The sequence below is a fragment of the Laccaria bicolor genome, genomic scaffold, assembly GCF_000143565.1.
Source record: "Laccaria bicolor S238N-H82 LACBIscaffold_4 genomic scaffold, whole genome shotgun sequence".
NCBI classification, from domain to species: domain Eukaryota; kingdom Fungi; phylum Basidiomycota; class Agaricomycetes; order Agaricales; family Hydnangiaceae; genus Laccaria; species Laccaria bicolor.
In genome coordinates, this window is record NW_001889875.1 from 2,302,121 (window position 1) to 2,326,397 (window position 24,277).

General features: G+C 48.5%; 13 protein-coding genes across 13 annotated transcripts; 7 read left to right on the forward strand and 6 right to left on the reverse strand.

The window, feature by feature from the left end:
• Positions 1–90: 90 nt before the first annotated feature.
• On the reverse strand, positions 91–384 carry LACBIDRAFT_312012 (uncharacterized protein; the record flags this gene model as incomplete). The annotated part of the gene is made up of 1 exon (XM_001877180.1): positions 91–384. The coding sequence occupies one exon, from the start codon at positions 382–384 to the stop codon at positions 91–93; it is 294 nt and encodes a 97-aa protein (XP_001877215.1).
• Positions 385–882: 498 nt separating this feature from the next.
• LACBIDRAFT_312013 (uncharacterized protein) lies at positions 883–2,993 on the forward strand (the record flags this gene model as incomplete). Its single annotated transcript, XM_001876743.1, has 7 exons — positions 883–973; positions 1,027–1,128; positions 1,177–1,421; positions 1,479–1,721; positions 1,773–1,858; positions 1,913–2,631; positions 2,686–2,993. 7 exons carry the CDS (start codon positions 883–885, stop codon positions 2,991–2,993), a joined length of 1,794 nt encoding a protein of 597 aa, XP_001876778.1.
• A 382-nt stretch (positions 2,994–3,375) lies between these two features.
• LACBIDRAFT_147552 (uncharacterized protein) lies at positions 3,376–4,029 on the reverse strand (the record flags this gene model as incomplete). Its single annotated transcript, XM_001877181.1, has 1 exon — positions 3,376–4,029. A coding segment is annotated over one exon (654 nt), but the record flags the coding sequence as incomplete, so codon positions are not given.
• A 1,036-nt stretch (positions 4,030–5,065) lies between these two features.
• Positions 5,066–6,834, forward strand: LACBIDRAFT_188926 (uncharacterized protein; the record flags this gene model as incomplete). Its single annotated transcript, XM_001876744.1, has 4 exons — positions 5,066–5,130; positions 5,182–5,735; positions 5,788–6,363; positions 6,408–6,834. 4 exons carry the CDS (start codon positions 5,066–5,068, stop codon positions 6,779–6,781), a joined length of 1,569 nt encoding a protein of 522 aa, XP_001876779.1. The 3' UTR covers positions 6,782–6,834.
• Positions 6,835–6,871: 37 nt separating this feature from the next.
• LACBIDRAFT_312016 (uncharacterized protein) lies at positions 6,872–8,316 on the forward strand (the record flags this gene model as incomplete). The annotated part of the gene is made up of 2 exons (XM_001876745.1): positions 6,872–7,967; positions 8,024–8,316. The coding sequence occupies 2 exons, from the start codon at positions 6,872–6,874 to the stop codon at positions 8,314–8,316; spliced, it is 1,389 nt and encodes a 462-aa protein (XP_001876780.1).
• Positions 8,317–8,683: 367 nt separating this feature from the next.
• Positions 8,684–9,597, forward strand: LACBIDRAFT_312017 (uncharacterized protein). The gene is made up of 6 exons (XM_001876746.1): positions 8,684–8,774; positions 8,829–8,868; positions 8,921–9,147; positions 9,213–9,317; positions 9,373–9,454; positions 9,504–9,597. Exons 1-6 carry the CDS (start codon positions 8,745–8,747, stop codon positions 9,539–9,541), a joined length of 522 nt encoding a protein of 173 aa, XP_001876781.1. The 5' UTR covers positions 8,684–8,744; the 3' UTR covers positions 9,542–9,597.
• A 713-nt stretch (positions 9,598–10,310) lies between these two features.
• Positions 10,311–12,570, forward strand: LACBIDRAFT_312018 (uncharacterized protein). Its single transcript, XM_001876747.1, has 11 exons — positions 10,311–10,540; positions 10,588–10,629; positions 10,684–10,719; positions 10,784–10,890; positions 10,944–11,230; positions 11,281–11,380; positions 11,431–11,519; positions 11,576–11,968; positions 12,019–12,179; positions 12,234–12,355; positions 12,413–12,570. Exons 1-11 carry the CDS (start codon positions 10,377–10,379, stop codon positions 12,451–12,453), a joined length of 1,542 nt encoding a protein of 513 aa, XP_001876782.1. The 5' UTR covers positions 10,311–10,376; the 3' UTR covers positions 12,454–12,570.
• Positions 12,571–12,611: 41 nt separating this feature from the next.
• Positions 12,612–13,769, reverse strand: LbMnSOD1 (manganese superoxide dismutase; the record flags this gene model as incomplete). Its single annotated transcript, XM_001877182.1, has 3 exons — positions 12,612–13,328; positions 13,379–13,503; positions 13,553–13,769. The coding sequence occupies 3 exons, from the start codon at positions 13,767–13,769 to the stop codon at positions 12,612–12,614; spliced, it is 1,059 nt and encodes a 352-aa protein (XP_001877217.1).
• Positions 13,770–13,877: 108 nt separating this feature from the next.
• On the forward strand, positions 13,878–14,563 carry OST2 (oligosaccharyl transferase epsilon subunit; the record flags this gene model as incomplete). Its single annotated transcript, XM_001876748.1, has 3 exons — positions 13,909–14,108; positions 14,162–14,260; positions 14,315–14,381. The coding sequence occupies 3 exons, from the start codon at positions 13,909–13,911 to the stop codon at positions 14,379–14,381; spliced, it is 366 nt and encodes a 121-aa protein (XP_001876783.1).
• A 594-nt stretch (positions 14,564–15,157) lies between these two features.
• Positions 15,158–16,892, forward strand: LACBIDRAFT_188943 (uncharacterized protein; the record flags this gene model as incomplete). The annotated part of the gene is made up of 8 exons (XM_001876749.1): positions 15,158–15,355; positions 15,412–15,545; positions 15,600–15,905; positions 15,963–16,057; positions 16,107–16,135; positions 16,192–16,345; positions 16,398–16,536; positions 16,588–16,892. 8 exons carry the CDS (start codon positions 15,158–15,160, stop codon positions 16,808–16,810), a joined length of 1,278 nt encoding a protein of 425 aa, XP_001876784.1. The 3' UTR covers positions 16,811–16,892.
• A 63-nt stretch (positions 16,893–16,955) lies between these two features.
• On the reverse strand, positions 16,956–18,505 carry LACBIDRAFT_312023 (uncharacterized protein; the record flags this gene model as incomplete). Its single annotated transcript, XM_001877183.1, has 6 exons — positions 16,956–17,169; positions 17,226–17,300; positions 17,353–17,452; positions 17,508–17,618; positions 17,684–18,049; positions 18,103–18,505. The coding sequence occupies 6 exons, from the start codon at positions 18,503–18,505 to the stop codon at positions 16,956–16,958; spliced, it is 1,269 nt and encodes a 422-aa protein (XP_001877218.1).
• Positions 18,506–18,606: 101 nt separating this feature from the next.
• On the reverse strand, positions 18,607–22,049 carry LACBIDRAFT_312024 (uncharacterized protein; the record flags this gene model as incomplete). Its single annotated transcript, XM_001877184.1, has 10 exons — positions 18,607–19,227; positions 19,280–19,301; positions 19,352–19,419; positions 19,471–19,508; positions 19,560–19,594; positions 19,645–20,066; positions 20,118–20,824; positions 20,880–20,955; positions 21,011–21,437; positions 21,487–22,049. 10 exons carry the CDS (start codon positions 22,047–22,049, stop codon positions 18,607–18,609), a joined length of 2,979 nt encoding a protein of 992 aa, XP_001877219.1.
• A 1,129-nt stretch (positions 22,050–23,178) lies between these two features.
• On the reverse strand, positions 23,179–24,058 carry LACBIDRAFT_231472 (uncharacterized protein; the record flags this gene model as incomplete). The annotated part of the gene is made up of 5 exons (XM_001877185.1): positions 23,179–23,532; positions 23,582–23,739; positions 23,790–23,832; positions 23,880–23,944; positions 23,992–24,058. 5 exons carry the CDS (start codon positions 24,056–24,058, stop codon positions 23,179–23,181), a joined length of 687 nt encoding a protein of 228 aa, XP_001877220.1.
• Positions 24,059–24,277: the final 219 nt, after the last annotated feature.

The following is a 24,277-nucleotide window of genomic DNA, read 5'->3' on the forward strand; positions in this document are numbered from 1 at the left end:
GCCAGATTCTCCAAGATCCTCCCAGTCTCCTGCGCCGTCTGGCGTGCAAGGCGATCTCGAGTTGGAACTTCTTGGTCTTGCCAATGCCCTTTACAACCTTGGTACAACTGTTATCAACGACTCCACAAAAGAACGTGATAAGCCAGGAGGTGGGAAACAAGTCGGTTTGCGAGTGTGAGGTTCCATACCTGAAGAGTCGTTCGTCTTGTTAAGGAACCCCCATAGTAACAATGTCATCACCCATCTTGCAACAATAGATGATATGGCCCAGCATGTGCACACTATGATTCCCATGCAGGTCTTAGCAGACATCGACAACGCTCGAAACCCCATGCAATTAACGAAAGACCGACTTGAGCGAGCTGCTACAGAAAACCAGTTCATGAATGGTAAAATATCTGCAATAGATGTGGGTTGCTTTGGGACCAGGTTTGCGTCGATGCTGAGCTTCTTCCAGTCCTACCACAGATATCTTGATGAGGCCCTCCTTCAAAACTTTCCGGAACTCGATGGTCAACTTGTACCACTGGCTGATAAGCAAATTTCGGAAGGACCTTAAGATCTCGGAGAATATTTCATTCCTAGTGATGATCCATGATTGATCCTCGCCAGCAAAGAGAGAAGCAACGTGAACACTGGGTCTACGCCAAGCCTTGGTCGCTGTGTGGGATATGTCAGGGACTGTCAGGGAGGGTGCTGCGTGGTTTGCAAGATAGCAATGTATATCTTTACATTCATTCATTTAGTTATCGCACAACATTCCGCAGCCTAGCAACGGGCAACAGCAACTGTTTGTCAGCTTTTACATCTTTATACTTTTTCACCCGACTTCAAGTTGGTACATTCTTTCCCCGTCTCTCTACCTCCCAGGGGATCACAAGCATGATGTTCGAATATCTTGAACAGTATAGCAACCTCTCTTCCTCGTCGCCCAGATCAGACGTTGCCGATATCTTGGACTCTATCATCAAAGGTTTTATTTACTTTCCATCTCGTATTAGATATATGATCAACCTTTGAAGCCAGCGCCTCCCTTTTCTTTCACCCAGTCGACGCGCAATGATCTCATTCGCGCCATTTTACAAGACCTATCAGTTCCGGGTATGAAATCCAGACTGGCCTTAAAAGGTACTTTGCCTTCCATCGGTTGTCAGCCTTTCTCTTATAGCTCTCGAGATGCTGCGCAGGCTCTTTTGGCTGTCAAGACTCTTGGGAAAGAACCCTCAGGTTCCGACTTCTTATCTTCACCAGCTAATTTGTCTACACTACTCTCGCTGGCGGCCACCTTCAAAGATGACCCAGAGGCATCGAGCGAAGCTTTACGGTGTATAGCCAATGCACTTCTCTTGATCGAACGGGCTCGTTCTACATTCATCGAAAAGGCCGTGAGCGGAGGACAAATATGTCTTGGAATGCTTGAGGTGAATCTTACTCTGTGTCTTTCCACATCGAGGCGATTGACTATTCTTTCTAACCAGAAAGCAAATGGTCCTGATCGGATTTTTATTCTATCTCGCATTCTATTCTTGTGTACGGCCTCTAGGACGTCCTATATCAAGAGCATTGTTGAGGAAAAGCACCACGGCCGAACAGTGGTTGAAATTATTGCGGCGAAGTTGGACTCCCTGACCGTTGCCATTCAAAGCGGAACTAAAATGGCAAGAGAGGCTATGTCTGATCTTCTCAAATTGACTTTCAACCTGTTATTATACTACCCCAAGGCATGTTCTTTCGCCGTGGACTTCTGACATCCATGTATTTACACCATCTAGCTATCAGAGTCGGAGCCGCAAAATTCCGATACCCCCAATGACGGTGAGAACATTATGGGCGATTTTTGGAATCCAAAACTTGACGGGTGTGTACACCACCTTTAGTATTGACCATATGGCCCATTGATTTAGATAATCAGGCTTCTTCCTCCACTTCTGCGAGTCTTCAGCTCCTTGCCGCCAACGTTTCCATCCCCGCTCACAGCTCCTCTAACGCACGTAATTCATTCCCTAATCACGATACCCATTACACCGGCACTCCGCCCTGTCTGGTTTGCCGTCCCTGCAACGCAATCGTCGCGTGATACCCTCGTTACTACTCCCAAAGCCTCTTCGACTTCTCAGCGCACGGAATCATCCACCCCAAGCAGCCGCAGCGATTCGCCCACTCGATATAGCCCAACGGCGCCGAAGCTTAGCACCCTTGATCGAGCGCTCTCCGTCCTAGCCGTCGGACGCAAGTCTCTTTCACGATCTCCATCGCCCAACTTATCCGCCACAGCGGATATCGTTCAGCGAACCTTTGATCTTCTCGAAGTTTCTTTCTCCCACTACTTCCCAGGTGATATCGACGGTGACGACGTTTCCGTCAGGGAGCGTTGCAAGGAGGAGTCTATGGATTCTTTGGATGACATTCTTTCACCTCTAATAGTACTCGTTACCAGGCTTTGCCTAGCCGACGAAACCTGTCGGGTTCGGGTCCGACAATGGATAGTTCCTGATGATCTCGACCGCTCTTCAGCATTAGAGTCGAGGCCGGATTTGTTGGGAAGATGTTTAAGGTTACTTAGCTCTGTATATCATCCTAGATTAAAAGACTCTGTCGGAGAGATGTTGTTTGCCGTGTCTGATTCTAATGGTAAGTTTGTAATTCTCCATCACGATTGTTTTTTTGCTAACGTCGTTGCTTCAGCCACTACACTTTCTGCCCTCTTTGGATATGGAAACGTTGCTGGCTTCCTATTTCATAAAGGCGTAATGAGCGCCCCAGCACAAGATCCCGGGTCTTCAAATGCCAGTCTTACTACGTCGTCTGGCACTGCCATCGATCCTATTACGGGCAAAACTGTCGAACTCACGCCAAGTCTTTCTGATATGACAGACGATGAGAAGATGCACGAAATGGAGAAACTCTTTGTTTTGTTCGACAGGCTTGAAAAGAGTGGTGCCTTGGCTCCGGCAAACAATCCTGTTCGAAAGGCTATGGAAAGGGCTCCGTAAGGGCTTGGTAATTTGTTGTCAGTATTCGTTTTGTAGTTGCTCCGTCGTCTTCGTTGTGTTATCGCAAGCTACATACATTAATTAGGATATGCATTTAATCTCGTCTCATAACGATTTGATCAGTCAAAGCACGTCTGAATTGCATACTTGTACTGCAACAGTACTCCAAGTAGAATAATTATATACATGTCGGAAAGCTGAAGATATATACTCTGAATAAGATGGGGGCAGAAGGTCGTGATCATTAGAAAGTGGTCTTTTTACCCTCGAATGAGGCGATGCCACCATGCCTCGCTCCACCTCGGGGTGCACCACGTCCCCGACCACCACCACGACCGCCAAACCCACGATCGCCCCCACCAAACCCTCGATCACCCCCACCAAACCCGCCGCGACCACCACCACGGCCACCCCCACGACCGCCGCGGCCTCTATCTCCGCCGCCGCGACCGCCTCCACGACCACCTCCGCCGCGGCCACCACCAAATCCACCCCCAGATGAATCTCTGGGTTGAGAATAGTCGAGCCTAATTGAGCGCCCTTCAATCTCAGACCCATTAGCGGCTTCGAAAGCCTTTTTCGCGCCATCAATATCCTCGAATTCCACATAGCCGAACCCTTTCGGGCGGCCAGTTTCCCGATCAGTGGGAAGGCGAACGCTTTTAACACCATAGTCATTGAAGAATGACCAGACGGTATCCTCCGTGACGCCAAAGCTCAAATTTCCGACGAACAAGGTGCTGCTCGGTGCGCTGACCTCGTCCCCAAATGCCTGTGCACGTTTCTCCCTCACTTGGGACTTGTCACGGGGTAGACTGCGGTCGACCTTGATGGCCCGACCATCGATCTCCTGTCCATTCATTTGGAGAGCCTTCTCGACGGCGTCCGGTGTGGTGAAGTGGACGTATCCAAAGCCACGCGATTTGCCAGTGTTACGGTCCATCTGGACAGTCGCAGACTCGATCTCACCGCAGTCAGCAAATTCTTGAGCCAGACGGTCATTGTCGACGGCCCATGAAAGCTGACCGACGAAGACGGCCAGCGACACTTCGGTAGCGTCACCAGTGGGTGCGGCGTCGCCGTTAGCAAGTTTCACTTTTTTGGGTTGCGGTTGGGCATCATCAGTAGCCTTCCGTTTCGATGCTGGAATGAAAGGTGAGTAAAAACAGAGGGCGAGAAAAAAAAGAATACTGACAACCATTTACGGTAGCATCGGCCATTTTGACGTCTCCATCTTCCTCATCAGAATCAGAAGATGCATCTTCAGAATCGCTGCCACTACTTGAAGCAGGCTTTTTTGTGGGAGCTTCTTTTGCAGAGGTAGTTTTTGACACCTTGGCAGGGGGTGTGTCGTCGTCGTCAGATGATGAGTCGGATGAGTCGGACGATGCTGGCTTGGGAGCGGCAGCTTTTGTTGGCGTGGGTTTCACGGGCTTGGCAGCAACTTCTTCGTCAGAAGACTCTGAAGACTCTTCAGAGGAAGATGCCTTCTTGGCTGGGGTTTTTTTGGCAGGGGAAGGGGCGGCAGCCTTCACCTGGGCGGACTTGGGCTTTTCATCTTCTGAAGAGCTTTCACTGCTCTCTTCGGAGGAGGCGTCTTTTGCCTGTTGAAACATGTCAGCTTATAAAAAATAATTTTTTGGTAAACGACGTACAGCTACGATTTTGGGAGCAGGCTTTTCGTCGTCGCTATCAGAGTCCGACGAATCGCTCTCAGCCTTCTTCACGGGCTTCGCAGGAGCCTTTTTTGATTTTTTCTAAGTCGACGTTGGCATTTAGTAAAAGTCTAAAAAAAAGGAATAACGACGTACATGTGCCTTTTCCAAGATCTCTTTCGACGACACGACGGCAGGTTTTGCGGGGGCGACAGCTTTCTTTCCCTCCTTCACCTTGGTGGAAGCCTTCTTCTCTTTTTTGTCTGATTTAGCCATGGGAGTGAGGATGAAGATTATGGTTTTTGAAAAAGATATCAATTTTTCTTTGGCACTAAATGGTTTAGGGGAGGCCGGATGGGATCACATGCGTGTGACTTTGCCAACCCCACCGGGACCCCTACCTTTGGAACGGGCTCAATGGAAGAGAGCTCGTTTGACACGATTATTCTCGGGACTGGGCTTACTGAATCTATCGTGGCTGCGTGAGTTTTGAAATATTTTTTATGCGCAGAGGCTGATCCTGGCGTCTCGAGTGCGTTGTCCAAAGCAGGTTACAAAGTTGCCCAACTCGATACTAATTCATTCTATGGCGGCAACGAAGCCAGTCTATCTTTTGATGAACTCATACAATGGGCAGATGCAAACTCCTCCTCCTTAGATTCCCCGTTTAGCTCCATTACTTACTCCACCAAGGTTCTCCCCCAATCTCGTCAATATTCGATCTGTCTACGCCCATCCATAATACCATCCATGGGTCCTCTTATATCATCCTTGATATCATCGGGTGTATCCAAGTACAGCGGCTTCCGCCTTCTGGATTGTGTCAGTGTTTATCATCCTTCAGGCATTGTCAAGAATGTCCCTGCAAGCAAAGAGGACGTGTTCAAGAATAACGAGATAACCTTGATTGGAAAACGTCGCCTGATGCGGTTTCTGACATTTGCTGCTGGGGATTTTGAGTCCCAGAAAGAGATCCAAGGGCAACATGATAAGCCATTTCTTGAGTTCCTGAAGACAGCCTTCTCCTTGAGCGATGACATAGCTGGTGTCATTGCATATGCGCTTGCTTTTTGCGTTTCCGAGGCAGGTAAGTGTCGTTATTCCTGCTCACGCACATTTGAATCAACCGCTGCGACTAGACCCAACACTCCCTGCACTGCGAAGGCTACACAAGTACCTGCACTCTATAGGGCGGTACGGTCCATCCGCATTTCTTGTTGGGCACTATGGTGGCATTGGAGACATTGCCCAAGGATTTTGTCGCGCTGCTGCAGTCCACGGAGCAACTTATATCCTTGGCCGAAGAATAGAGTCGATCACCCATTCTGAACCCGGAGATACACCCAACACCCGCTATACGGTCCGCTTGGTTGACTTTCCTGAACCTCTCCAATGTAATCTTCTCATTTCCTCGCCCTCATACGTGCCACCTGAGTTGGCGAACGACACTTTTCGCCTTCCACCTTTGGTCTCCGATCAAAATTCTTTTTTCGTGGATGTCATTGCCCGCTGTACAGTCATTATTAACAAGTCCATCTCCTTTGGATCAAGGTCAAAGGACAACGCCTCTATATCTGACGAGGTCGCAGCTAGGACGGGTGTCGATACTGGCGTTTTGGTAGTACCACCGTCATCTGTTGCTGGAGGATCAAGTACAAGTTCTGCGATAGTCTTTATTACAGGTGAAGGCAGCATGTCGGCACCCAGTGGGAAATGTACGCTCTCTCATTCTCGCACTGTCTAGGCTGACTCTTACAAGGGATTTTATACATTGCCCTGCCCGTACCGTCGTCGTCGGTGTCTCCCGATTCTATCCTGAAGCCATATCTACACGCCATCCTTGCGCTTACTACTGAGCCTGTCGATGTGCCAGCACAACCATTGTTTACCATGTTCTACCTTGAGACCTCCTCCGGTACTCGATCAGAAAGAGGTGCAAGAAGGACTGAGGCATCATATCTTGTTCCTCCGTGTCTAAATTACGTTAGCATTGCTGAACTGTCTGACACGGCAACAGTTCATGCAGAAGCAACTTTTCGAGAGGCATTGAAAGTACTCGGAACGTCTAATGATGAAGAAGAGTTTTGGCCCCCTGTGGAAGATGATCAATCAGATGACTGCCAAGAGAAATGACGCAAGAGGAAACAAGAGCCTAAATAGTGCCAAATAGATATGTATTATAACTTGGCTACGTCAGCATTCGTCATTTTCGTCACATCTCTCATGTCGCCCAAAAGCCAGTCTCGATCTCCGGCACCACACACTCGCCAGACACGGTCAAATTTTGACCTCGAATTAAATCCATTTGAACAATCTTTTTCAGCTACACCGACTTCTTCAAATGTACGCAACTCTTCACCAACTCCTTCTGATAATGAAGAGCCAAGACAAGATGATAAATCTCGGCAACGGAGTTCTTCTCCATCCTCTCGTCCTGTACTTCCTCCATTAGCTTCTCTAGCTTCACCTGCAGACACAACTTATCCATCATGGGCTTATCCTTCCAACCCTGTCAATTCTCTCAGATCAGGTCCTCTATCTCCTGCCATGCTTCCTGGTCCTCAGCCAGGAAGTGATCAATCGCACATGGCCTTTGATCCCAATGCATTTCGTACAGGTTTGACTCCGAGAACAGGACTCACTCCTCGTACTGGTCTTACCCCTAGTCTCACCCCTCTCGTGGGCGGTCCTTTCCCCTCCTCTCCAGGCACAGCCGCTTTTCTTGCTATAATGAACAACGGTTCAACCGCAAACCCACAATCAACCATCACTCCAAATACACTCAACGCCATCGTCCTCAACTCCTCCGCATCTACTTCTTACACCTCTTCCGCTCTTCATCACCATCAGTCATCCTCTCAGGAGAACGCCAATCCCGCTTATCTTGCATCTGCTTCCAACGCAGCTAATACCGCTGCAAATGGTCTTTTCCTTCTTTCTCAGGCTCACCAAGAGCTCACAAAACGAGAAGAAGCCCAGGCTCGCGCAGGCAACACTGCTTCCACCAATGGTGTCAATGGCTCTGCCAATCATTCAAATGGCAAGAGGGGAACGAAACGCAAATCATACGACCCTATTTCACCCCCACCCAGCTCAGCCGCTAGAGGGGGTAAACGCACGCGTCCTACCGGACGGGGGAGAAAGGCTAGCCCAATGTCGCCAGATATGGATAACGACGACGATGACGATCCTGAAGACGATGATGGTGGGGATCCTGATGATCTTGACGGTGGTAATATTGCTGGTGGAAGGCGATCAAATAAAAAACCGGAAACAGAGGAAGAAAAGCGGAGAAACTTTTTGGAACGAAACCGACAAGGTATACTGGTTCACGTCATTTTCTGCTACAATGCGTCTCATCCATTGTCGGAATAGCTGCCTTGAAATGTCGACAGCGCAAGAAAGCATGGCTTCAGCAATTACAAGCAAAAGTTGAATTCTTGTCAAACGAAAACGAGCAGCTCAAGAATGCACTCGTCTCGTCGAGGGACGAAATCTCCCGCCTCTCTGCCTTGGTGGGTGGCGCTGGTGTGGTGGGATCGGTTCCTTTACCCAGCGCTGTTGGTCCAGGCATACAGCCTGTCAGCATGAATGTAAGCATTGGCAAGACGGCCAGTTCAGCTGCCGCTGCGTCTGGTGGGAGTGGGCGGGCTGGATACGGATATTAACCGTTGCGAGCACCGTCTGTCTTACGGGATTCCTGGGACGCTGATGGTTTCTATTTAAAATCTACCGGAACGACCACAAAATACCGTTCACCCCACCATGCTGCGAGCTATATACGATCGCCCGTCGCTTGACGTCCAGGCTGAGCTTGGTCAACGCGGCGATGACTTTTACTAACACTCTCTTAGCACACAGAACAGTATAGTGCTTTCTTGTTTATCTCTAGTTGAAATATGTATAAAAGCAAGCCATTCTGTACATTACGTCTAGCGAAGCTTTGTGTAACCTAATCAAGGATTCAATGTCAGTAAAGAAACAATTTTGAAGCACTCGGCGCTTGTAGGAAAAGCACAACGGAGTTTGCCGGGTGACTTCCACCTCACACTCATCCTTGACCTCTCGTTCACTAATCTCAACACTCTACAAGGCCATGGCTCAAAAAGCAGCAGCCGTCGCGGTCGCAAGTCATCTATGTATAAAGTAATCTTCATGTCGTCTGATTCCTCTTTTAAAGGATTTCTCTCGTATTTACACCTCCCTTGGACTCGGAAAGGGTGCGTTTACTCTCTTCCTTCCATCTGGCGACTTTTTTTCATTTCGTTGTAGAAACCATTGCTTCATTACAAGCATTCCGTAAACGCCACCTCGAGGCGCAGCGAATTTCCAACGCCGTTTCTACCCAGCCCACCACCGTCGACTTTGCGCACTACCGTTCCGTGTTGAAGAATAAAGCCATTGTGGATGAGGCGGAAAAGCTGTTGAACGATTTCAAGCCTACCACGTATGATGTGAGCGCGCACATCAAGGCCATTGAGACGTTTGAGGTCAAGGCTGTTAGTTGTTCCCCTTTTCTCCGTCCACTTGTGGTTTGTTGAATGCGTGGTTGTTGGTTTTTTAGATCGCCAAGGCACAGGAGACGGAGGAGAAAATTGATATTGAGCTCAAGCAGCTTCATGAAACTCTTGCCAATATCGAGAACGCGCGTCCGTTTGAGCAGCTCACGGTTAGTCGTGGATTATTTTTCTTTCCCCACATCCTGACCATTTGTTATTTGTTAGACTGAGGATGTTGCCAAGGCCCACCCACGTATCGTTGAAGTCGTAGAGACGATGCTCAAGAAGGGTAAATGGACAGTGCCAGGTATGTCGCGCCGCGGTTTGTCATACTTCCATGGCTCATATTTGCCTAGGGTACAAGGAGAAGTTTGGCGACCTGAACGTCATGTAATCTTGTTACAAACCCATAGAAATTTCGCTTTACATATACATGGCATTTGGATAGCATGCTTGTCCTGCAACCCTTCCTTTATGGTACTCCGACCATATGCGCCAGTTTTTGCCATAAGTTCGGTTGCTAATCTTTCAGTTGGCATCTGGTATGCCCTCGAATCATGCACCTCCAGAGCCCAAAATCTCCCTGAAACGCACCAAAAACACACAAAGCTCATCGAGCAAAGGTTGAAAACCCTTCAGGGAGGCTCTAAATGGAATAGAAGACTTGAAAACGGCTGTATTGCCTCAATCAAGAAGCCATTCATGCCATCGCCACGTTAAATGCAGTACCACTCAAATCGATGTCAAGGTGAGCTAAATTTACAATCCGCGAGTAGGAAAATCCATGGCTCGGGAACGGATAATATCCGGGTGTATGTATCCATGACATTGAGCCCTGAAGGAACTTGATTGATCCTCGATAATGAGCTTCACTGACCCGAAGCTTGCCTCGTAAGTGCCAAACGACATGTCATGGTCTCCACGGCCTGACCCAAATAAATTGCACACTGGAGTAAGAATGCAGCGTCCTAGTGCTGGCTGGTCTCGTTATTGCCCGCGTCGTCGTGAACGTGGTAATCAGTCCATACGATATTCCTGTCTCGTTCACCTATCGAACAACCTCAGATGACAGATATAATATGGGTATGTGCCAGGAATGGAAATGGAACGCCGAGGGACGCTATGATTGTGAGCGATTGCCAAGAGTCACGAGTAACAAAGAGCAGTGTTCTCTCACCTGGGTACATGATATAAGGATTACCTGAACTCTACCTCAACAATCCCTCCCCATGGCCCCCATATCTATTCCCCAAGATTCTAACGCTCAGGGCGTTGTTGACCAGATTGAACGCCAGTTCACTCTGTCTCCCGAAACGCTCATTGACCTTACCAAGGCCTTCCTCAATGAGTTCGAACTCGGACTAGGCAGCTATGGTCATCCGATGGCAATGATGTATGCCCCTCCTCTCCCTTCTTTCGCGATCGCTGATCGCGCATTAGTCCCACATTCGTCACTGGCGTTCCCGATGGCACAGAAACCGGGTAAGTGCGCCGATCCCGTTATCATCCTCATAATAATTAATCCCATTTTTCTAGCACTTTCCTGGCACTTGACCTTGGAGGTACCAACATGTGCGTTGGCTGTAGAATATGTATCGAGTGTTCGATGACGAACGGCTGGATGTCGTCGTGTCAGGCGCGTCTGCGAAGTCGTTCTAAACGGCGACAAGACTTTCAACCTGATCCAACAAAAATTCAAAGTTAGCGAAGCACTCAAGTCTGGGGAAGCAACAGCCTTGTTCGGTGGGAATGCTAATTATCTCATGAACAGTTTCCAAACACTAACCTTGCTGTAGATTATCTTGCTGATTCCGTACATACGTTTTTGATCACTCACGCGACTACCAAGTACGCGTCCCCTCACAGTGTCGATGCTGGCGCAGCCCCTACCGGCGACATCGTCCATCTAGGGTTGACTTTTTCATTCCCTGTTGAGCAGACCGCCCTCGGTGCTGGCAAGATCCTCACGTGGACCAAGGGATTCTCTGCGACTGGCGCTATTGGAAACGACGTCGTCAAGCTTTTGCAAGACGCCTTTGACAGAAAGAGTATGCACGTTAAATGCGTCGCCCTTGTGAACGACGTAAGCCATCGGTGACGTTTGGGAGGATGCCATTGACATGTATTTTGAAGACTGTAGGAACTCTCCTGTCTCGTTCGTACATTGCAGGTGGCTCTATCGTTGGTGCTATTTTTGGCACCGGTACAAACGGTGCATACATCGAAGAAGTTGGCAAGTACTTACGCGCTACGCCGAGATGATTTTAACTCATAGCTTCGCAGCAAAAATACGAAAATTGGCCAACACGCCTATTGCTGAGAAGGGTGGATATATGGTCGTGAACACCGAATGGGGCGCGTTTAACAATTCGGCAAGTTTCCAAAAACACTTCTTGTTTTGATCTCAGCAAAATTACCGTCTCTTCAGCGCTCTCATCTTCCTTTTACATCTTTCGATAATGCTGTGGATAGACTCAGCATCAATCCCGGCTTCCAAGCATTCGAGAAGTTCATCTCCGGAATGTATCTTGGTGAGATCGCGCGGCAAGTCCTTGGATCCTTGGTCGACGCTGTGCCACCAATTCTCTTTGGCGGAAAAGGAACACCTGTTCTTAACGCACATTACGGCCTTGATACTAGCTTTATGAGTAACATTGAGACGGCGTGGGACGACAACGACCACCACACAATTCCTTCTTTAGATGCCTTTGACCAAGAACAACTGCACCCCCATGTTAGGGCCAAGCTAGACCGTATCCGACAGGTGATTGTCGAAGATCTGGCCTTTCAGAGCGAGAAAGTGACGCTGAAAGACGCCGCAGTAAGTGCTGCCTTTATCGTTGGCGTCTTCGTCTCGATGGGGCTATGTAGATTGTCCGTACGATCTGCTATATCGTGGCTCGACGCGCCGCAACACTCAGCGGAGTGGCACTTGCCACTGTTCTGGTACAGACGGATTACGCCAGTCTTCCCGGCCAGGCTAAATCTCTCAAGAATGAGAAAGAGACGATCAATGTCGGTGTGGACGGGAGGTAAGCATGATGCCCCTAGCTCTTTCAACAATATCTGAGCTCGTTCTCCACCAGCTTGATTGAAAAGTACCCCGAGTTTGAAAAGGATCTTCGAGAGTCACTGCGAGTGGTTGTCGGGGAAGATGTCGAGAAGAGGGTCGACATTGGACTGGCAAAGGATGGGAGTGGAGTGGGTGGTAAGACTCTACGAATTAACTATACGACTGGCAGTGATCTGATCATTATCTACGCAGCTGCTCTCTGCGCCCTCCAAGCCTTGAAGCAAATCCATTAGCAGGCCGGGTTTTAAGTTTTGGAAAAGTGAAGTAATTATAGAAGTGTACAGGAGCAATGTATCGATGCCTGTACTGATTTTATATCATCCAGCCGATATTTTCTGGATGATTCACCTACAGACACCGAGGCTGATTCCTCTCTCTCTCCAAAATGGTATTATATAGTAGACGCGGTGTGATTTCCGCAGACAGCTTGGAACGACATGCTTACTTTCTGCCAGTCAAGCACCTTCCAGAACTGCCTCAACCATTCCTCCCTGCCCCAGACTCCGTAACCAGCGCTTAACCATGCATGTTCATGGACAGAGACACAGAAAAGCGGATAGAGGACTTGTCCTACGTTCAACATAGATGCCGTGCTTGTTGGCTTCAAACTGCTATAAAGTGACGCCGGTGTCGTGTTCAGCCCTGACCTAGAAGCGCTTGTATGTAAAAAGCGAGGGCGGAGGGGGTCCGGGTTGGAAGGGGTGTTTGTGCCAGAGATGCCCGACGTGGGCGACGAAGGGGAAACTCCGGGGGGTGAGGGATGCGGTGTTGGGGATTGTGCCCGCGACCAAGCAGGGTTTTGGGGTTTTGGCGCGTTGGGTGGAGATACGACTGGATCCGAATATTTCTGTCCAAGGACGAGGCCGTCCTTACCCATATAGGTTCGTGACCTGACGAGCAGAGTACCTGGCCCAAGAGTTGGAAGTACTCCCGTGGCGCCATTGCTGTCGCATACGAACCAGACGAAACCGTTCGTGAAGAGCGAAAGAGCTGCACTGGAGAATGTGGACTTTAGTTGTTTGAGGTCTCCATGAGACCTTCTGATATGGTTGAGGAGTTCGATTGAAATTTTGTCTTCATGGTCGGAGTCTGGTGATGGGGGTGGTTTCTACGGTAAAAGTTGGCGTTAATTTTAACTGAATGAGCTGGAAAGCATACGAGATGGTCAAGGAAGAAGCTATTGTTGAGAGCAAGACTTGCGTAGTTGAATGCCAACGTTCTTTCTCGAAGCGTAGACGTGTTTATCACGGTCTGTGCGACGGACATGTTCTCTTCCGCCGTGTCTATTGGGCCAATGAGAGGTTGGAACTGGTGGTAATAGCAGCCACGGACCTTTAACCTCTTCATTTAAACGGTCCAAAAGACCTTGTTGGTACTCGACAACCGTTTTCAACGCTAGTGGTGGAAGGAATTTCCCAAGACCCTTCTCGATTGAGTACTGCAGAGGCGGAACCTTATGGACATTTCGTGTTCGTGACTTTATGCCGTCTAGAACAAAACAAGAGCGTCTGAGGTTTGAGGGAATTAAGCGCAGGCTGAGGTTGGACATTATAACAGGCAGTCCAACAGCTGGTCACCGATTTACACAATTTTTTTTTCGGCATCTGTAGCTGAATTTGGCATTGTGTGGCAAAGGCTTTCAGCTTTGGTCAATTGAACGACAGCCACGTCGCGCAACCTGAAAATACATGGCTCCAAAACCAACATCTACGCCGCCAGCGACGGCGACAAACCCTCTTCAGACCCTTTGGAAGGCGTACAATGATAACACTGCAAACAGACTCAAGTTCATCGATTCCTTCTTGTTCTTCTTGATGCTCTCTGGAATTATCCAATTCGCCTACTGTATTCTGGTATCCAATTACCCATACAATGCCTTTCTATCAGGGTATGTTATTGCACGCAGCCTGTCCTCCACACTTTCCTCACACACGTCTTCAGTTTCTCAAGTACCGTCGGTCAATTCGTATTGGTGGCCTCATTACGGTCACAAGTCAACCCAGAAAACAAGGACGAGTTCAAAGAAGTATCACCAGAACGGTATGTGTATTATGGTTATGTGTATGCGCGCCAATGTGACGAGTATCTACGCAGTGCGTTTGCGGACTTTGCAATAGGTTCCATCGTCTTGCATTTCTTTGTGTACAACTTCCTCGGATAATGAAAATAAAAAACCGTTGCGTATATGTTAACGCTTTCTCTCGAAAGAAGACGAGCGCTGCAGAGTTTGGATGACGTGGGGTGTAAGACAATAGGATGTCAACACTCACACCGAATATCACAACGGCAAAGTCGAATACATATTCACCTAGAACAGCCTAAACATGGAGATGAATAGCGGCAGGCAGTGGACTAACCAAACTCCAGATATGAGCGCAAAAGCTCTGCAGTAAATGTTAAGAACTGTAAGAGAGATGAGGGATAGTCACGCACGGCGAACGTCTTTGTTGGGTACTTGCGATAGGGCGGGACTAGGTTAAGAATGAGAAGGGGTCAGCACAGCTGCCGAGGGACATACGCGAGACCAGTTGTTCGCTTTACGCCGGCGAGAAAAGCGCTGATAAGAATAGCATCGAAACCAAGGTGTACTGTATGGATAGAAAGTTGAGATTGCGTTGAATACCTGGTAAAGACGACTCACCAAGTTTACCGAGCATGAGAGTAGTTGAGTGGTGATGTCAATGTGATATCAATAGCTATTATTAGTTACACGTGTGTGACTCTGCTGTGACTCTCTCAGAGTTTCTGGCCACCGCTTGGCCACCTGTTGCAATCTTCTCTCAACAACAATGGGTTCAAGGCCACCGTCGCCACCTCTCGGCCCCAAGGGTTATTTCTCCGCCCCCTTTGAACGCTTTCTTCGCGACGACGCTATAGATCAGAGACCAAGCGCCTTTACTTTGCTCGGTACTATTCCCTCCACCTTTGCCCCCAATAATGTGGCATTCAACTCTCGTCTTCGCAGACACCTTTGAAACCTACTTTGACTCTCGTGTTGATCTGTTACAGCGCAAGCTACAGAAGCACAGTGATCGTCTCAAGATGAAGGCAGAGGAGACCTTCAAAATCAAGGAGCTTTCCGGTGACGCGCTGGCAGAGAATCTCGAGCGCGAAATCAAGAATCTCAAGCTCAAGGTTCCTTTCGTGTTGCTTCTAATTTGACCCGTTCTGATGCATCGCGTCTGGCATAGGTCTCGACGCGTATGGCCACATTATCAGCTTCATGGCAGTCTGCAAAGGTGGTAAGGACACGCGAGAAAGTGTCCTTTTTCTTCGGCGTGATGAGCTTACTCCTCTCTGCCCTTCTGTTTGGGATTGCTCCGCAGTACGTGCCACTCGCATTTTTGCCTTTATCTCATCTCAATATTCTTCATGTCAGTTGGGTTCACGTCGCTTACTCTGTCCAAGGCCTCTATCTTCTTCCCCTGCGCGCTTATCGGTACAAGAAACGCGCCTGGCACTACTTCCTATTCGATCTATGCTACTACGTGACCATCCTCAACTTTGTCTATATCTGGCTTTTCCCCTCAAGCCCCGCTCTCTTCGTCGCCTGTTATTGCCTTTCCCACGGAGCTCTTGCTAGTGCCGTAATAACATGGCGAAATAGTCTCGTTTTCCACGACCAAGACAAAGTCACATCCTTGTTCATCCACATCTATCCACCGTTCACCTTCACCGTTATAAGGTTCGTTTCGAACATTTGTTTGCTTGAATCCTCACATCTGACCACTCACTATCCCAGACACTTCTATCCCAATGCTGAGGCGAGGTTCCCAGCTTTGCGTGAACTCGAATATTTGCACCCCCTCAGAGCCCTGCTTCTCAGTGCTGGTATTTGTGAGTCTTGGCTTTGATAGCAAAACTTCAGTTCTTATTCCCCAATTAGATGTCGTCTGGCAGTTCCTGTATTGGAAGGTGCATATCAATATTTCATTTTCCTTTTGCATATTAGCTGAGAGATCATGCTCTAGTTCGTCCTAGTGGATCGACGCGCAAAGATTCAGTCAGGGCAACGCACAACATCTTTTTCTTGGCTACTCAACGACAAGCAGGGAATGATTGGTCGATCGCTAGCATCAATACCTCCGGCGTACCGCGAATTGACATTCATGGGAGGACAATTGAGTCCGTGCTTATATTTCGCATGTTGAAACACCCAACTGACTTTTCCCTTCAGTATACGCCATACTCACAGAACTGCCCGCAATCTTTGTTTTCTACCGAAGCTCTTTTTGGAGTGCCGCATTCCTAATTTTCATCTTCGCAGTCAGTGTATGGAACGGCGGAGGGTTTTACATCGAAGTCTTTGGGCGAAAGTGAGTATCTCTTTTGACTGGCAAGCAACTCGTTCTTAGCAAATCCTCAAGGTTTGAACGTGAATTGGAGGCTTTGCGGAGGGAACTCGCGGAGAGCACCGCGCGATCCTCGGGCTCGTCGACTCCCACTACAATTTGTAGCGGACCAAGCGAAACAGATCTCACTGCCATGGTTTCTGCATCAAAGCAACCTGGCCCTGCGAGCGACATCTCAGAAGACAGCCCTACAAGTTTAGACCCTACTCTGAATCTGGATTTTAAGAAAGATTCTTGACTGCATGCTATTAGCAACTGATTATATTATTGACGACCTTGTACGACCAGCCGCATACATCTTTACGTTTAATATGTCGTTTTTATTGACTTCTTTCTCGAGTTCCTTGACGCCGACCGTGGATTATAATGAATTTGTAATGATTTTATGTTACTATAGATGTTGGTATCTGTGCTGAATTTGTTGTTGAAGTGACATCCAAGCCCAGAGACTGGCTTTCTCCCCGTAAATTAAAGTTCTTCCAATGATTTCCGCTTCTCACCCATCCGGAAAAAGGTCCACTTTCCCCTAAAAGCGTCCTTTTCACAGTTTGATAAGCCTTGGATTCGTCTTTTATAGACGAATACATGGTGCCCTCGCTAACAGAAAAAAGCTCGAAAGAATATTACAAGTCATGGAATGGTCTTGGACTTACTCATTCAGCGGCAAAGCCAGGTGGGCAAGTAGCTGGTTGTAAAACTGAAGCATTGCTATGCGAGAGACCATAGATCTAACGACGGACTTGAGAAACCTTTGGAGGGGACGGTCCTCATAACACAGACCTTGACTTTTCTCGATATCGATGTTTTGGAGAAACGCCTCGTTTAAGGCCGTTGATCAAGGCCTCAAACGATGACTGAGAATCGGGTATCCACCATATCGCTGTGATGATGAAGTTCGTGAATGGTTTTGTGGACGAAGCGGTAAACACACGAACATTCATTGCAAGATCCCTTTGATCCTGGACCAAGTGCTGTCCGAGAATGAACGAAGACGCGGTCGGTGAAGTAAGTTTCAATCATTTGAAGGCTGTAACCCTGTGGAAGATCTGTTCACAAGATAGGGAAGTTGAGGAAACTTTTGAGCCTGAGGACGCAAGAGAAAAGAATTCACCTTGAATGTTACCCAGCCGCCCAATAAATGCGCGGTGGCAGTCCTCCCTCACTGTTTCCTGCATATCGCAAGGTACCTCGCCAACGACGATGGCGGAGAGATGCAATGGCTGCAGAAAACGAGAGCCCAACGCACCCTGTATACCCAAAACGTTCCACATTGCAATTTTGTCACTGCACGACATGCAGAGCGTTGGAGGCGAGTCGGCCCGACCAGGTTTTGTGCGCAACACGCCTAGTCGACCATAGCCGTCTCTTCCCCGAGCAGTCGCGGAACCACTCAACTCTAGTGAGTTCATAGAGTCTTTGAGAGCTGCCATCTCCCCGTCTTGAATGGACGCCAAAAATCGCGTCGAGGAATCGCCGCCTACGTAAACGCAAATTAACGCTGGTTGACAATGGGAGAGGGCAGCGACTTACAGGGAAGGGTTGAGACGTAGAGGTTGAGGCGGACATCGTCGCGCAGAGCAAATCTGCCGTCTGCATTCTGGAGAATCCACTCTGAGTGCGATAAAGGATCCACGCAGCAGCGAGCAATTTCGTCGAAAAACCAACGCAGAGCACTGCGACGCGCTAGAACTTCAGCATGGCTGTCGTGAACGATCTCTCCCCTGTCGGAGAGCTTGTTTGCCGGAAGGCATTTGGTACCAGTCGCGACACTGAGTACCTTGACTCTATGGGTTTGACTATGCAATAGAAAGAACGACGCAAGGACAGTGTATTGCGAGTGCGGCGGTGTAAATGATAGTGAGGAATAGATTTCAAAAATGTTGCTTATGGCTTTATCAAGGAGCTCGGGGTCACTCTTTGTACTGGAATTCATCGAGGGTGTCCGAAGAAGTGACAATAGACCGGTGAAATATGATTCAACTGACTATACGTCTGTAATGCATGTTTAGGAAACGCAACTATCAAATCGTTCGGTCAACCATTCGTTGCCCCCACATTTTCTTTTCTACTTTTACTTTTCCTGACACGTGTGGCGCGGTGCAAAGTGAGTGAACTCGGCGGCACAAAACCAAGCAGTGACTTCACATCCTTAGCCTTAAGTTCGCCATCTTCTGCTTCCTCTTGACCGCCAGGACTGGGGGATGTATCGAGCGTGGGTGTTCGGGGATCATCATCGACTTCAAATCCAGCGGTGTGATGAGGCGTGTATCTCCCTGTCACTGGATCTGCGTAGACAATGGGCATCGGCGCTTCACATCCAACGATGTCAAGTTGACGACAATAGTAGTGGACAGCAGCATGGAAGGCCGTTTTGCGGGAATTTCGAAGGCCCCAATCTTGCCAATTACTGGAGCATACTGTCAATCTCACAAATCGTTCTTCGAGAGAGGTGGTTCCTGACCCATTATGACCGATGCCGATGGTGATTTCTAGATATTTTTGATAGGAGATGTTCTGCAGGGTTATGCTCGTGCTTGGTTCAAACCATCGGTTCTCTTCAGTCGATAACCAAGTATTGAGCGACTTTTCCAAGGCGTCAAGCTTTTGAAGAGGGGTGCGCCACGCCACCTGCATAGTGAGATTCTCGAATGTTTTCTGGCTAGCGAGGTGAATTTTGTCAAACCAATTAATGGACGTCTTAACTTACACCACTCCGCCGGACATTCGTGCTGTGAAATAATTAGGATCTGAACGCTCCTGTGAGCAAAAGGGGGCTCACATGAACTTTGTGAACAGTTGACTGTTGAAATAATAGGTTTGCGTGCCGTCGGAACGAGCGAAAACGGTCTGTGGTCATATCAACATTGCAGAAAAAAAACGGCATTCTGAAATCCGTACAGCAAAGAGCCCGACTTTTTTGACAACTAGGTTTTCGTCTGCAAGAACCACTTTCAGTGTCCATCCTCAATGTCGAGGTGTGTACGCACTGTCCACAAAACATCGATCGCCTGTGTCGTACGGACTGTACCAGCTTTGATGAGTGGTTTCAGGACCAAGGAGAGAAGGACTCACTGTGTGACGAAGCAGAACATAACGGCATCGAACATAGAACTCGCTGTGTTCTTGAATATAAAGCTAGCCGCAATAAGAAGCGAATATAGACTGGTAAGCGAACTTCCGATTTGCACTCCAAAGACGCTCAAACCGATGAATACCAAAATCACAGCTGCAAGGAACATCAACATGCGATCTAGGGTCTTCAGTGCCTCTCCAACATCGCGCATGGAGCGGGATAGGAACCGACGCTCTTTATAGACTTTTAATACGGCAGTTTTTAGTTCTGCCCGAGAAATGTCCCCATGACTGTCCTTATCAAAGACGCGAAAGGCAGCTTCCGCTGATGCGTGGTCTGGGAATGCTTGATAAAAGTCAGCCGCGATGAGGTACGTCCTGTGTCGATCTTTCAACCGCGTGTAAATAGACCGCGCAAGGTGCTGCCAGAGGAATTAATAGAATGACAAAATTCAGGAATCTTCCTGGCTTACTTTAGCTTCATATGCAGAATTTACATTCCACGACAATCCCCCCAGATCGTCGTCTTTACCCCTAATATTCCGCGCGTCATGTAAAACGGCGTTTTTTAGTACTTTGGCTGCATTTACAAGGGTTGTGTCCAGCTCCACAGAGGCGTCAAAGCTTGACCGGGAATTTTTTACACTGGGAGGGTATCGATGGGGGTTGGGGTTAAAAGTCGGTGTCGTTGGTCGTGAAGGCGGAAGGGAGGGAGGTACCATTTCCATCTCATTAGCTGCGTTTTCCCGCTTGCTGTAGCCATCCGCATTTCTTCGTCCACTAGATTCAGGGTATGACATGTTCCCGTCCTCCGCTCGTCTCAACAGTCTCAAGTTCTTGTCCTCTCCAAGCCAAGAGAAAGAATCTGTCACCTTCACGCGTTGCCTACTTGGAATAGCCTTTTCTTCGATGTCACCATCATTGCTTTCGTCTTCGTACCAAGTATTGGAGCGTGATACAAGTGGTGAGGCTGTATACAGCGCACCGCTTGAAGAGTCTGGATCTTCCTCCTGTAAAAGAGTACCTGGGCTGAACCCTGAAAAGAGATTACTCCGTCCTCTTGATTTCATGCGGGGAGCACGCAATTTGGGTCGAAAATCCCGAAGTTTCTCGATAACTGCAAGTGCTTCCTGTACACCTTCGATCCGTTCTTTGTAGGCAGTGCGATGAAAAGAAAAAGCTTTACAGAGAAAATGTGAGTAAATGTTGATTGGACTCATAGAGCGGAAGAGTACCTATAAAGTGAGAGAGCATCCTTTGCACGCACCGCACAATGACGAAAAAGAAGAAGAATTCGACAGCCTCGGACAGCTGCGAAAGGGGGGCGTCAGTGGCAGACAAGTTCAAAAGAGGAAGGACTACAGACTCGCTGGGTATATGAAGCACGGCTCTGCGATGCGTTGCTCGCATCATATAGTTTGTATATATTGCCGAATATTATCACCCAGCTAGCGTATGTACTCGAGGCATACAATGCAGGTTTGAAGGTATCTTTCACGGAGTCGTAGAGTTCTATCTTGGTTTTCACAGCTTCCGATACATGGCCCCAGGTAGCAGATATGAAGTAGCGCACAATGATAGGGATAATGTCGACAATCATCGCAAGATACCAGGAGATGACGAGATTAGATGCGGCCCAGACCAACCACGCTTGTACGTTTTGGTTGACGTAGCGACGATGCTCAGTAGGGTGGGGTTTGTACCAGTAGAAATGGACGAAAAGAGCAGGCGTGACTAGCAGTCCGGCCAGGAAAGTTGAACCGATCAGGGATGAAAATAAGAATTCTAGCATCCTAGCAACGTTGTGAGCGTCAAGCTTGAGAGGTGAGGGATACACTGTACCTTTTGAAACCCCACTTATTCTGCTTGTCCCCTCCACCAATCTGCGATCCGAATTTTGCCGCTTCATCCACCAAATCTTCTTCACCAGACCAATCATAGTCCTCTGAATCCTCTTCGTCCGTTCCAGCTATAGACGACGGTGCCGAGCTGACAAAGTCGGAATCCTTGCGCTGGAATGAAGGAGGCGATACCTTATTCAGTTCCTCCGAAAACTGAACTTTGGCTGGCCTCGACCTAGGATCATGCTCTTCGAGCGTCACGTCTACCATGGATGGGGCCTCTGAGTAGCTAGCGTGCTTTTCTCTCTTTTCTTGCATAACATTTAATTGGTCGTTGTACTCGTCCTGACTGTAAGACGGAATCGGTGGGTAGTATTCCAAATGGGGGTTTGAAGAGCTGGCCACTGGTACCGAACGATAGGAAGGCGACGCGGAAGAGTGGGAAATTGAACGGTAAGGCGGTGACGGGAAATGGGATTCTATCGAATCCTCGCCCGCTTCTTCGGAAGCCGCCAAAAGGTGGTCACCACGCCGCTGTGGAGCTGATAGAATCCCAGGAAGCATTCTGCGTGCAGTCATGATTGACCAGCAATCACTTGTCGTTATCTACTAGCTTCTACCAGGTTGCAGATGAAGACAAAGGTATAGCCATGGCCCCGCATGTAGTAGAAGGAAACTTGGCCATTTTTGAGGGTGGTTGCTGGCTGAACCATTCCCGGTCGGCTTGAAAATTTACCACCCCGGAAGTAAAAAAAAGCAGATCTAGTTGAAAATCTAGATCAAGAAAGGTCACGACTGCCAGTTCGAAAGGTCATGGCTGCGAATGTCCGTAGCTGCCACTGGCAGTTTATGTGGTTGATGACCTTTGCTGGTCCAGCAAGTTAGATCTGAAAGAGTATTGACGTCACAAGTAACACATCGTCTCAGATCATGAACACCAATGCCCCCACAACCCCAGCTCTTGTTAAAAAAATTGAGAAAGGAATCATGAAAGAGGCTAAAAACGAGGACCAGAATCTCAAGCAGGCTATCAAAGAGCTTTCTCAGACAGAAAAGGCTGAAGCGAAGGCTCAAAAAGCAGCGATCAAGGCCGAACAACAACTCATCAAGCTCGAGAAGTACGAACAATCCACCCTCAACGCCTTGCACAAGGCTACGCATGACCATGATATCGCAGCTACAAAGACGCACAGCGGTGAAACAGATCTAGAGGTATGCAACTTTGAAATCGACCGATATTACTCCTATTTTTTATCGCCGTAGATGAAGCGCAAACAACATCAGAAGTTGCAGCGAGGTGTCGATGAGAAGAAACTTCGAGTAGAAAATGCCATGAAAGTCAATGAAGAACATTCTGTTCGTTCCTTCCGCAGTGAAGCGGGTTGACGCTGTACTTACTGTAATGTTAGAAACTCCGAGAAGGCAAGCTTGCCGAGCTGCACGGAACTCCCAGCAGAAATGTTGCGCATGGCCAAGGTGCTCCGCCAGAGTATAGGCGTGTATCGGGCGGGTATGATGCTAGCCCACGAGTTGCTCAAACTCATTATGAAGGGAAGGATCTGCCGGCACATGCCAACCAGTCGCTTGAACCCAGACCTCTTCAGTGATGAGCAACGGTCAGCTACGTTGCAATTTTGTAACCCTATTTCCTCAATTCAGGCGAATGGTGTGTGTTGATAAAATTCTTACTTGGTTACATTGCGCTTTTGAGTCCAAGGACGCCGCCCCTACCAGTGTCACCATCCAGCAAATTCTGTGCGACTTTCTGTCTACCTTGTAATAGCAACTCTCCTGCCATCTTTGTCCTCTCTCTCTCCTCCTTGATGAGCCTGCTAAATGCTTTGAACGTCGGAGATCCTGCATCTCCCATCAACTGGAAAGCAGCGGTTTCGCTTGTAGTGATGATGGCACCTTCGCGTCGCATGCGATCCAAAGCAATGGGGATCTCGAAGGCGTTACAGGAGGAAACACCGTCGGCGACAACGTGAACGGCGTAGTTGCGAAGAGAAAGGATAGAAAGGACGGTCTGAAGAACGCAAACGTGTGACTGAGGTATTGTTAAATAGATATATTGCATGAACTCTGAAGGGACGGACCTCAATGCCGAAGATAACGATTGAGTTTATAGTAGGTCGAGCCTCAAGGACAGCTAGCACCTCGGGTACAAGCATGGAAAACAAGGTCTTGTCGTAATTTCCGAGCAGCAGGGATCCCAAGGCCTGCAGATCTATGGCAGGGTCTATGGGCCCAAGTGCTTTTTCCAGGTCAGGATGATATAGCGGGGCAAGGTGACCTCGATGATACCTCTAGCGTTCTGGGTTGTGCAGACGACACCACAACCAAGGAGCTATGCGACCTGGTCAAATAGTGAGGTAAATTGGGCGTGGTGGGTACCTTTGCAAGCTTAATCATCTTGTTGGAGGTGGCGACTACCTGGTCGTATTCATGGATGGCGGAGCCTATTTACATGAAGAGTAGAATAAGAGTAGTACTTTGAAGTGCTTACTGAATTTTGTCTGTACATCGCAAAGAAAGAAGAGGATTGTTTGAGGATCAAGTTTTGAAGTTGTCATGATGGACATGGTCGTGTACGGGTCGGAGTTTTAAAATTGCGTGATGGTGGTTCAATCTCGCAGACGTTCTCTGTCTTCGTCGGTCTTTGCTGCCCTCTGTTGCTACCGTTCTTGACCCCCCTCTCTTGCCTGTCCTCGTCGTCGTCCTCGTCGTCGACAGCCAACTCTCGCCCATCCGCCGGCACTTCCTTTCTTTTTCCTCCCACTCTTTATCAACCA

What these genes read in the sequence shown, in the direction of transcription:
- LACBIDRAFT_312017 (XM_001876746.1), top strand. Translation starts at nt 8,745, where the DNA reads ATGGCTCAAAAAGCAGCAGCCGTCGCGGTC. An exon ending in AGACGTTTGAGGTCAAGGCT is followed by an intron (nt 9,148 to 9,212) that starts GTTAGTTGTTCC and finishes TTGGTTTTTTAG; the next exon opens with ATCGCCAAGGCACAGGAGAC. An exon ending in GTCCGTTTGAGCAGCTCACG is followed by an intron (nt 9,318 to 9,372) that starts GTTAGTCGTGGA and finishes GTTATTTGTTAG; the next exon opens with ACTGAGGATGTTGCCAAGGC.
- LACBIDRAFT_312018 (XM_001876747.1), top strand. Translation starts at nt 10,377, where the DNA reads ATGGCCCCCATATCTATTCCCCAAGATTCTAACGCTCAGGGCGTTGTT. An exon ending in TGCATACATCGAAGAAGTTG is followed by an intron (nt 11,381 to 11,430) that starts GCAAGTACTTAC and finishes ATAGCTTCGCAG; the next exon opens with CAAAAATACGAAAATTGGCC. An exon ending in AATGTCGGTGTGGACGGGAG is followed by an intron (nt 12,180 to 12,233) that starts GTAAGCATGATG and finishes GTTCTCCACCAG; the next exon opens with CTTGATTGAAAAGTACCCCG.